General features: G+C 35.1%; 1 protein-coding gene across 2 annotated transcripts in view; it reads left to right on the forward strand.

The window, feature by feature from the left end:
- Positions 1-12,662, forward strand: part of LOC149806036 (5-phosphohydroxy-L-lysine phospho-lyase-like) — a 53,696-nt gene that overhangs the window by 13,842 nt on the left and 27,192 nt on the right. For both annotated transcript variants that reach the window (XM_089950896.1, XM_089950897.1), the window contains 3 exons: positions 250-324; positions 843-942; positions 10,392-10,600. In XM_089950896.1, the coding sequence (XP_089807022.1) occupies positions 250-324; positions 843-942; positions 10,392-10,600 (384 nt within the window). The remainder of the gene's footprint in view (positions 1-249; positions 325-842; positions 943-10,391; positions 10,601-12,662) is intronic.

Raw genomic sequence — 12,662 nt, forward strand, 5'->3', positions numbered from 1 at the left:
TTATTAAGCAAACATATTTACTGTCCTTGTCTGTCAGAAACACGTAATACAAGTTGTCATAAATGGAAAATGTTATTTAAGTGCCTAAAAGATGAAACAGACTTGTTTAATCAGGACAGTCTTTATTATACTAATAGGTACCCTTTTGCATGTGCTTGAGAGACTGACAAACTTATTCTTATCTTGCATGCTCACTAACTTTCTCTTTGGTGTGACACTAAAGTTGAAGAAATATGTTCTGTTTGGCAGGTCTGAAGCCAATGATCTTGCTATTCGACTGTCTCGTCATCACACAAAAGGAACAGAGATGATTACACTGGATCAGTAAGTTAAATTCACTATTTTAAGTCAATGAATGTTAAAGAGTGACATAGACACAAATCTATGTTACAAAATAATATTGATCTGCATAAATAATTCACATCAAATGATAGAATTGACCTAATGTATAATTGCATTAGAAGATTGCACTGACTTTGCATATGACCATGAAAATGTTATGCAGTACCACAATGACGTTGTGGTATAAACATATATCACATCCAGGCAGTATCAGTGCCATCATCTGTCTTATAAAGATGCATTGTAGTAAATATCTGTAAATATATTTTTGATACCATGGTCATTGATAAGCCCATTCCCCAATTTTCAGTTTTTTTGAAAATTCTAGGAAATGCCATTGTAAAATAAGACCACTTTTCCTAATTTTACAGTCAAGACATATGGTTCTGAATAGAAGGTTTGAAGGAAAAGTTATCATTTTTTTAAAATCGGGTTTGCTAAATGAAATTGATATTATAACATGCATTAAGTCTAAATTGACATCATTGTTCTTCATACAGTGCTTATCATGGCCATGTAGTATCGGCAATGAACATCAGTCCCTACAAGATCAGGAAGAACACAGATGGCGTTCATCCATATCCTGAGTATGTACATGTGGTTAGTATCGGGACCTTTTTGTTTTCAAATTCTGCTTGTTATTATTACATTTCCACTGTAGCATTTAAAATTATGAATTTGTTGCAAGGTAGTCCACTTTAAGGAAAAAAACATGCTTACTGTGCAGATGCATGCCTTGATACGCTAACTGTGCAATTTAAATAATATAATTAACAGCGCTTTGAAATAAAATGATAAAGCCAGTGAAATATGTACGAGACCTTTGGAAATCTTTAGTGATTTGCATCCTGCGTTAAATCATAATTGCTGGTGTTTTGTTCTGGAACACAAATTTTCTTGGCATATTTGACTTAAAGTCAGATCAGCTATTATTGTAGGGCAGTTAGTGATGGGGTACTTTATCACATGCTTTTCTTTACTTTAGGGATGGATATTCATCTGTGGATAATGGAAGAAAATGGATACCAACCTATACATTTTTAAGAGATCTTGGACTGCCTTGACCCTTAGCTATGTAAAAGTATCAATTTTTCAAAAAGTTAAACACTCTAAAAGTTCACAAGCTATTATCATTAATTGGAAAATACAAGGAAAAAATGAAACAACTATAAACTAAGAAGTTAAGTGAATGGTTAAGTAGGATATACATGAAGGGCTTTAAGTGTAACTGGTTGTTTTTGGAATACAGTAGTCCCCCTCTTATAAGGCCACCCCTATTGCAGCAGGGAAGTGGCCTTATAATGAGGGTGGCCTTTCTTGAGGGGGATGACAAATGCGAATAGTAAATACATATGAAGAAAGTCACAAGTACCTTTAATTCTAAAATATTTAATATTTTCATTAAAAATTCACATGCATGTTATGAAATAAATGTAAAACAAACTGTTTCATCATTTTCAAAAGAATGTTATGAATAACCATTGATATAGTTTTAAAACTGTCTTTATAATTATGTTACAGATCACATCATCTGTCACTTTGTTGGTAACAGTTTAAAAAACAAACCAGTCTCGTCACAATTAAAAATATCCTTGATATCATATCCCCTGCATATATCGTTTAGTCTTTTGTTCCAATCTTTGACAACTTCATTATTAACATAAGCTGATTCTCCACTAAGGACAGAACATTTAATATTGTGTCTTACTTGAAATCTGTGCAACCATTCGTTACTTGCGGTAAAGTCGTCATATCCCAATTCAATTGACAAAATTGTTGCTTTTTCTTGTCATTCAAATCAGGATACAGACATCTCCTGGCTCAAACAATCTTCCTTTCTCCATCCATTTCACCTTCCCACTTCTGCAGAATTGTTTCCTTATCTTTCACAATAGTGTTTATCTGAGTCTTTCCGACATTAGTTTTCTGCAAGGATCCTCGACAACCCCCCCTCCCCCCGGTCAGTTGAATTACTTTCACTTTCTTTTCTAAACTGAGAATTTTTCTTTTCCTTGATGACATGTTGATCGTTTTGCAGTAAGTTATTCATGTTGCCAAGTACAATACTGATAAAACAATTTTTTATGCATCTAAACAAATTGCCATGTGTTTTTAAAGGAAGTGATCTTGTTATGTGGATCGTTAGTCGCAGTCTGGTACCCTATTATTTTTATACATTTCTTTACACTAAGTGAGAAGCCAAATCGGCTTCGATATGTACCATTAACAGCTCGCAGCCGTTAGGATTTGTAATTTTGACAATTGTTGGCAGTAGTAATAGCCACTAATTGTCAAAGTGAACAAGCTCAACATCTTACTGTGGGAAGCCATAAAGGCAATCAAACCATTTCCTGCTGACGTGTGTATTGTACATCGATACTGCCACTTCTCAGCTGTTACTACTGTTCAGTAATTGTAATCTTAACAGTTATCAGAGTGACTAAACCGGACATCTTATGATAACACAGCACTAATTGGATTACGTGTACTTACCCTTTTGTATGGATTAAAATTTGAGTATTTCTCGGCTTTATGGAATAAATGTGGCTTCTCGTGAAGCATAAATGACAGTGGTACATGTACTTTAGTCAACACTTCTTTCAGTAACGAAAACCTGACATCGGGAAGCAGAAATCGGATTACTTAACACACATTATGAATAAAATACTGATTCTGGATACATATTAAAATAAATTGCGGCTGCTTGTGAGGGGTAAATTTTATATTATTGCACTAATAAGCTGGTCGCGTTAGTCGGGTGGCCTTTTATGAGGGGTACTTTTGAACACAAACTTGCCAGTGCCAACAGATTCTGGTCGTAAGGAGCGGGTGGCCGCTGGTCAGGGGGGCTTTTCAAGAGGGGGACTACTGTAGTTTCTTTTAAATAATGGAAAATAATATTTTCTCCTTGTTTTCTTGTTCTAAAAATTGTTTCAGCATTGATTCATTGCTAGAATATTCATATTTATAGGAAAAGAGAGATATAGAGATAGATGGATTTAGGAAAGTTAATTTTTGTATAAAAAAACAAATTTTCTTGGCATACATAACTAAGGATCCAGGCAGTCCAAATATCTCTTACAAATATATAGGTTGGTATCCATTTTCTTATATTTCCCCCATTAAAGCATGCATATTAATATTAATTATTACTGGGATATTATTATTAACATTTTTTAGTTATTTATTGAAATCTAGTAATGGCGAACTGCATCACTGAATGTAAGTTAAAAGACTAGCTTAATGCATTTTCATTCATTTATATCTTGAATTGGCAAACGATCAGTTTTATCAGTGTTAGTTTTAAAGTTTTCCAAGTTTAATGTTTGTGTGATCACTGTGTTCTATAAATTGCAATGTATTTCTTATCTAGTTTCTGTTTTTGTAATGAAGTTCAAGTTCACTTGTTGCATAAACAACCTTGTTATAACTCACACGACAAAATACCTTTATACTAAGGGCTGTTCCAGTAAAACATATATCCCCCCCCCCCCCAGGGACGGCACTTTGAAAAAACTTCTGTAGGAGGTTGTGTTTCAGACTATTTTGATTTTGACAGTGGAAGGTTGGTTAGGAAAATCACTTCTGTTGTGGGTTGTGTTAACAAAATGAGAAATCGCTGGTGGGGTTGTCAGAAAAAATACCCCAATGTATATTTAAAATCACATCTAACCCCCTCCTAGCAGTCGAACGTGAATAAAACATTGGGTCTGACTTATTATCCTATGACCTGCCGGCTAAATTAGCAGTGCTCCTTGAGCACATACACGCCTGGGGATGTGGCACTAATTCCATCCCCCAGGAACATTTAGCATCCCGCTGTGCGGGAATAAACCTGTTGCACATGCCCTTTTGGGCGCACGTGACGTAAATCCAATCAATCAATCAATCAGTGCCAGTACACGCGAGTGCTTGTAATTTGTACAAATTCACGTGCTTTTGAAGCAGTGATACACGTTCAGCAAATTATGTCAACGTCGCTGATATAAAAAATGTGCTTTGCACAGTGTGCAATTTTTATTAAACTTTTAACTTTAAAAGTGCATTTCGTGACGTAATTCACGCTGCTGCAGCTGTCTCACAGCGCTTGATGCAACATCCAGAGATCCGGATACTTCGGTTTGACATGACTGGCTGTTAAACTAAATTTGATTGGTTCATTTGGCCCTGGAACAAGCATTTTATGGTAGGTTTAGCCTTACTTTCTCCATGGAAGTTTTACAAATGCGTGTTTTGAATAAGGGCCACACAGCAAACCAAAATGGCTGAATCACAACAGGGTTTGTCGTCAGACAACGTTTTCAGTCGGCAAATACTGGCTGGTGATAGCTATGATGACAATGAATTTCATGTATATTGATCTGTTGGACATTGGGAAAATGTCACTGGAAATACCAGTGTGTGATTTTGAGCCCAAAATCGATGTTGAGTGCAAGTCAGCTGTACATGTTGGATGGACAATATGTCGGTTATATTTATTCAAGATACCCATGTCTGAACAAGCAGACCATGGGAATATTGGACTTAAAATCCTAATACAGCATTATGGAAGAGAAAAATCTGGCATAAGAGGCAGCAAAGCACTGATTCAAGGAAGTGAACCTTTGGCAAAGTTCATGTTAGTGAAATCTGACAGAGGTCTCAGAAACACTTATAATTACGTGTATTTGGACGCAATTTTTTTTATTTAGGTGGGTGGTAAAATTCAAAGACTTGCCAGTCCTGCTTCAGTCACCTGCATAGTGGGAAAATGTGTTGACCAGTTAGCTGTGCTGATATTTACAATGACAGAATTTAGTGGCTGAAAGCCCCCCCCCCCCAAGTCGTCACCATTATAAGAGTATATCAAAAGAACATGCTGCTGTAGCTGGGAGGCAAGATCAAAGGCTTTTACTGGCAGCTGGGTGGGAAAATCTACTGCTATTTACAGTGCTTGAATTCAGAGGCAGAATTACTCAGAGATGTACATGTGGTCATTTATAACAGTACGTCAAATAAATAACTTCAGCTTTCATTATTGTGTTCATTTCCGAGTGTAACGGAATAAGCAGTGCACGTGACCTCAGAATCATGACGTGTTGAGACTTAGATTTGAATGAGTATTTTGGGGTTCAACAGCAAACTGAGGAAGATTGTAATGAGATTCAGGAGAGTGCTAAAGTTGCTAGAACTGATAGTTCGGAAGGGACAGTAGCCAAGTGTAAGAAAGTGTGTGATGCCTAGCTTAGTGCTTTGAATAAGACCTTCTGTGGATTGAAAAAATTCACTCACTCTGATGGACAAACAAGAGCTATGTCAGTGTCATAAAGAATGTAGAAATTAAACTCTATGGCAACCAATAGTTCTTAAAATTGGCATAGTTTTCTGGGAGGGGACTGCAACTTTTGCTGGTGGGACTCATATTTTTACCAAAATGGGGGCCATGGACTCTTAGTTTTATAATCCTAATGAGACCTCTGGTTCAAAAGTTTTCTTTTTGGAACAGAGATATCCAAGAGAGAATACCCATGGGGCCATACCTGTGAGATGTTGAAAATTGCACAACCATAAAGAACAGTAACTTGTTCAAGCTAGTTATGCATATGCATTTCAGACAGCAGGCAATGAAAGTAGTTCACAGCACAGAATAATATTCATAAACAGATGAGCAGGATCATATTAAATTCAGAAACAATTAACAGATTAATGCTCATAGGGAACATCAGAGAATCCCCATACAATATAATTAAGTGTGTGTAGATCTCTAGTTGGCAGAACCACTATGGCAACAAAAGAATAAAGAGACAAACTTTTATAGATGTATGACCAAATGAAGTACATGCTCTCTATGTGCGAATATTAAATGACAATAAACATAAGAGACTGGCTGATCTGTGTAAACTCAAAGCAAGATGGATAAAATTTGTCCTATTTGTGTTCGGTTCTTCCTATGTATATTTTGATCATGGTGGTATTTTCTGCAGACCTTTTGGCACTTGGTTCCAAGCTGTCATTTGGTATTTGTATTACAAATTGGATAACTAAAAAAGTCTGTTATCTACACTACATATTTAAGCAGTGTCATTAACTAATGATGAAATTGATGAAAAAATGCCTGATGTCATTCTGATATATGGATTCTTTACTACACTACTAATCTGTTCATCCTGATTCTCTTTTTGTACCATCTCCTTTAGTCTTACTGGTGCCAGTGCTTTTAATAAAATTGTAACTTCTGTTTTCTTGCAATCTAAATATTTGTAATGATGTGTTATTGTCAAAAGGTAAAATGTGCTTCGTGTTGTAAAATCTAAAACTATTAATTAGCAAGGGACTGAAGTAAAAAGTGAGTAGAAATTATTGCCGTATTACAGTGTTGCTAGAAACAAAAGAATAGTTGTACAAGATGTATTTTGCAAAGTTGTAGATCTAGCTCTCGTATTGTCACCACATATTCTACTTAAATAATAATATCATTATTTATGTATATTCCTATCAGTATTTTCCCAGTGGTAGTAATTTTCTGATCTAATGTTGTTCATTTCTTGCTCAATTTTTACACATCAAGAATTCTCAAGTATCATTAAAAAACAAAGTAATCTGCACCAAATTGAGTTGTTTGAGAAGAAATAACAAAATTTTAACCCAAAAATCACGGAAGCTACAAGTTCTTGCATTAATGTCTCACATTAAATAACATTTGAAGTAGCCACGATAGTTGTTTAGGATGCAACTGTACTAATTTCACCTTTGGTATAACCAGATCTTGAATGTGATGGAGGAACATAGCTCCAAAATAAGCACATCAATTTTACAACCTGTTCATTGACTATGAATCAAGTATCCGAGTCCAACTGAATTGTTAGAAATTTTTAAATTCTTTTGACAACATCATAATTAGCTGTCAAATATGGAGTAAGCCTATGGTCTTTCTGCCATCCCAACCAAGACCCCACCACAACCATGTGACCATGCCCAATGACATCACAGTAACAATCGCTATACAACTAGAGATGACATCTCTTCAAGAATTTTGATTTCAGTAGAGCCTTAACAGAGTGGAACAGTAAAAAAAGAGTGACAGATATTTAAGTGTTAGGGAGATATTTAACAATGGCTATTCCTCCTGCCACCACTTCCTCATTAGAGATCACACACACACAAAACTTATAGTAAATCCTGAAATCCTGGCAACATCCCTGCAGGGGAGATAATTTGACTATTCGATTTTATTGGTCTCTGGTTATCCCATGGTATTTCTGTTACTTGAACATTATCTTACAGTGTGTCCAGTCAGCATGGTCAAAAAAGGCTTACAACCATTGAGAGTTGTTAAAGGACTCACATTACTACAGATGTGAAAGAACGAGAACCATACTATAAATCAGTGAAGATAAAATAGAGTATATATGGGTTTGACTGCCTGTGATTGGTTGATAATGAAAGTAAGATTTTAGTAAAAACAATCTTTTGAGAGCTTGTCCTACTTGTAACTGAAAAAAGTGAGGGACATTGTTTTATTAACATAATTTCTGTCCCTTTACAGACCTGAGTTTGGACAACTCATTACTGAAATCAGCAGCTGACTCTTTGTTGCAGTATTGAAAGCATACATTTCAAATTTGTATAGATCCAGAAAATGGTGCAGCTGTTATGGTTTTCTTTTCACAAAAGCTGTCATCGTAGATGTGTCTATACTGATACAAATTTGATCATGAGCACTCAAAATTTTAAGTTACTGAATTTTAATATCATGGTGTTTGCACAGGTTTACAGTGGGAACTGAATTAGTACAGAGAGTCCTAAACTCTTGAGTTTTGTGCAGAAATATGGAATCCAAGCAGAATACATCCAGAAATGTAGAGGTTTTCAATCTTGGATTTGGTCTCCCTGTTGCATTTCACACTGATATGCATATTCACAGAACATTTGTATAGTAGTAGGAAAATTAAGTGAGAAATTTAGATACATATCATAAACAAGACAAACTGTATGTGGGGGGACAAGAACATAAGAACAGGCTGGAATGGAGAAGTATAATAAAAACAGTAATGAGTAGAAGTGTGCCTCTTTTTTATGTGTTCAACATTATTTTCTCAGCTTCAGTAAGAAATTTCATCAAAAGGAAGACAATAAAGGGTGTACAGTTAACTAAACCAATATGAATTTAGCTACTTAAAAGCAGCATCAAATTGATTTTAACCTTCTGGTCTGTTTCTGTCCATTCTGGTGATATGTCCACTGAATCAGTATGGTTGGAAAAATATTTGGCAAATTTAAAAATTTAAAAATCTTTTGGCAGATTATGATTATACACTACTTCTGCCTGAGAGATGTGAATAATTTTATTTCTTGGTTTGTTGATTGTGGTTGTTGCTCAATTCAAATGCATCATTGAAAAACATTGCATTCTCATACTTTGTTCCAAATATTTATTACAGATGCATATCTCCAGATATTGGTGAATATAGCTTGAATAAGTTATAACAGTTCTAGTTGGAACAATGAACATTATTAGAAAAAATTCATGTGAGCTAAAATGTAAACTTTTCAGTAGTGTGTGATGCAGGATTGCTCAAGACTTTTCCATCTCATGTGCTCACCATGAAAAATCCATTTGTACCAGCTGATGATGACTTTTAGGTAACTGTCAGAAAGGCATAATTGACGATATTCAAAGGTCTACAAAAATTACTCGAGTCAAAAGTTATAAACTCATACAGCTGTGGCAAAAATGATTGACTGGTACCTTTGCTGCTGTTGCCACATTTGATTAGTTGATTGATTTAGTTTGGTTTGATTTGTTTTTTTAAAATATTTTTTAACAATATATTAGTTGGAGGAAGAACCCCGAAAGACCACCAACCTAAATTGGTTGATCTGTGACACAAACTCTGTGAGATGTGCAAGTGATGTAAAAGCAAGCACCTTAGTACACTTGTGCACATGGAGCCTCTTTTGATTTGACGTTTATCTCCAACAGCCAAAGTCATTTAGACATGAGATCTAGGGTTTCGGTAGATCAGTATGGCCTTTACACCATTTTCAGATGAAGAGAATCTATATATGGCAGTCAGTTTTACTGCTGAAGAAAATCCAAGTCATTTTGAGGCACCAAACACCACTTATGTAGAACCACTGACCTTCTACAAGTTACTGGCAGCACTCTCATTTACACATTGGAGGCAAGTAATCACATGACAAGCATCTTGTACCACTGCCATGGAAGCCCCGCAGATCTGTATCACAAGACAAGCATCTTATACCACTCTGCCATGAAAGCCCCTCAGGCCGTAGGTATAAGTCTCATATGAAAGACTAGAAGTGGGAGATAGAACCTGTGACAACTGGATTGAAAGTGCAGAATGTTACTGCTAGGCCATCAGTGATGATGATGATGCTGTTGACAATACAGTAAACTGCAATGACATTGATTTTATGAGTACTCTGGGAAAAAAATGATTCCTTGACTTTCATCCATTTTTTAAAATCTAACTTATGATATAAAAATGTTTGACTTGCTATATTTTTTTATAACTTTATATTAGTCTTGCAACAAGGCATAAAAATAAGGCATCGGTAGGGGACAGTGTTTTTCGATTAAAACACATCTGACGGTGGATCATAATTTTTTAAAATTGCTTCTGTTGTGGGTTGGTTGAATTTGAAATTGCCTTCCCCCGGAGGGGTATATGTTTTACTGGAACAGCCCTAATAGGTTTATGTTTCTAAACAAGTCATTGTTATAAAACAAATAATAATGAAATAATCAGTATCGGCAATTTTAATAATCGGCTATACTTGATATCGGCAAAAAGTGACATCGGTATAGCTTTAGTATCATTTATAAAACGGTTTATGATGGCAAGAATTGTTATGTCTAGGTATTTGTCTTTTTGAGTTGTATGTGGTTGTTCATAAGGAATAGTTTCTGATTACAAAATAGATATATAGAAGAAACAAACCAGCTAATATATAAACAAAAATATAGTTAAATATAATCTTCAAATTTAAGTTGTTTTCCACTTGCTGTTATTATTATTATTATTATTATTATTATTGCTATGCAGGCTCCCTCCCCAGACACATACAGAGGAAAATATCGTGACTGCGACCATCCTGGTGAAGATTTGGGAGAGAAGTATGCCAATGATGTGAAGGATATTATTGATAAAGTTCATGCAAATGGCAATAAAATGTGTCTTTTCATTGCGGAGTCAATGCAGAGCTGTGGTGGACAGGTGATATTTCCAGAGGGCTACTTGAAAAAGGTTTACAGGTATGCACAATCAGAAATTCTTAATGTTCTTCGACTGCATATTTCAATTTCATGGTTTGAATTAAACATGAAGTAGCAGGTAGCAAATGTTTGCTTCCTACAATTTTATTCTGCTATCAAAAATGGCTGACTATGTGGCCAAACATTTCTGTGTATTCTACCTCTGCTACTTGATAAACTTTCTGATAATCATTATTTTTTTGTTGTTGTTCGCTTGCATGGAACAGATTTGCAATTACATTTGTGTGGAAATGGCACTGAATTGCACACATTTAACTGGCCCTTATCAGATGAACACATTTCAACCCATACTGTTGTCATCAATGCATGCTCATCTTTATTATATTTGTAAAGGTGGTTTGCTATGAAATTCCAGAAATTATCTATGGACTATTTTAACTTTTGTCCTTGTCATTGGAAGGGTGTTGCAAAGGCATATTCAGACCTTGTGCCACTGGGAGTTCTTTTGTTTCCAGATTCTTAGAGTTTACACTGGATTTTTCATGAGGTAACAAAGCCACGATTCAGTTTTGCTACATCCTACTGTTTTTATTAAAACCTGGGGATTCAGGCATTTCTCTATCTAGCAATGATTAGGAAGAACTAAAACACATCAAGCATTTGCCCCAAGATCTGGAAAACAAGGGACCATTTTAAGGGCATATTAAAATTATTTCCAAAGTCTGCAAATCCAGAATAACAATTAGAACTACTGTTTAATTCGGTTGATTCAAGAATATCAATTAGAACTAATCTACTTCTGTTGTATTGAGAATAACAGTTAGAAGTATAGTCTGCTTGTGCAGTATCCAGAATAACAGTGAAAACTAGCCTATTTCTGACCAGGTGACCTAGGTGGTTAGAGCATCCACCTCTGGTTTGGGAGGTTGTGGGTTCGATTCCCGGCCGAGTCATACCAAAGACTTACAAAAATGGTGCTAGTAGCTGCCTTGCTTGGCACTCAGCATAATCAGTTTAGTGTTAGGACTGGTTGGTCTGGTGTCAGGATTATGTGGCTGGGTGGGACATGATGCCACGTGTGTGGTATGATGCTTCAGTGCTAGACAACACTTTAACTCAAATTGTTAAAGATGGATTAAAAAAATCAAAAACACACTAGTCTACTTAATCTATAGAATTCAAAGTAACAATTAGAACTTCAATCTGCTAGTACAGTATTAAGAATAACAATTATGACTACAGTTTAGTTCAGTTTTACCCAGAATATCAGTTAGAACTAATCTACTTCTGTTCTATCCAGAATAACAATTAGAACTACATTCTTCTTTTGTAGTATCCAGAATAACAATTAGGACTATAGTCTACTTGTGCAGTATCTATAATAACAATTAGAACTGCAATCTACTTCTGTTGTATCCAGAATAACAATTAGAACTACATTCTTCTTTTGTAGGATCCAGAATAACAAATAAGACTATAGTCTACTTGTGCAGTATCTATAATAACAATTAGAACTGCAATCTACTTCTGTTGTATCCAGAATAACAATTAGAACTACATTCTTCTTTTGTAGTATCCAGAATAACAAATAAGACTATAGTCTACTTGTGCAGTATCTATAATAACAATTAGAACTGCAATCTACTTCTGTTGTATCCAGAATAACAATTAGAACTGCAATCTACTTGTGTTGTATCTAGAATAACAATTAGAACTACATTCTTCTTTTGTAGTGTCCAGAATAACAAATAAGACTATAGTCTACTTGTGCAGTATCCAGAATAACAATTAGAACTGCAATCTACTTCTGTTGTATCCAGAATAACAATTAGAACTGCAATCTACTTCTGTTGTAACAACTAGAACTGCAATCTACTTCTGTTTTATTTAGAATAACAATTAGAACTACATTCTTCTTTTGTAGTATCCAGAATAACAATTAGGACTATAGTCTACTTGTGCAGTATCCAGAATAACAATTAGAACCAGTCTACTTCTGCTGTATCCAGAATAACAGTTAGAATTGCAATCTACTTCTGTTTTATCCAGAATAATGATTAGAACTACAATCTACTTCTATGGTATCCAGAGTAACAATTAA

Source organism: Sinohyriopsis cumingii, chromosome 2 (genome assembly GCF_028554795.1).
Source record: "Sinohyriopsis cumingii isolate HCF-2022 chromosome 2, ASM2855479v2, whole genome shotgun sequence".
Classification (NCBI taxonomy): domain Eukaryota; kingdom Metazoa; phylum Mollusca; class Bivalvia; order Unionida; family Unionidae; genus Sinohyriopsis; species Sinohyriopsis cumingii.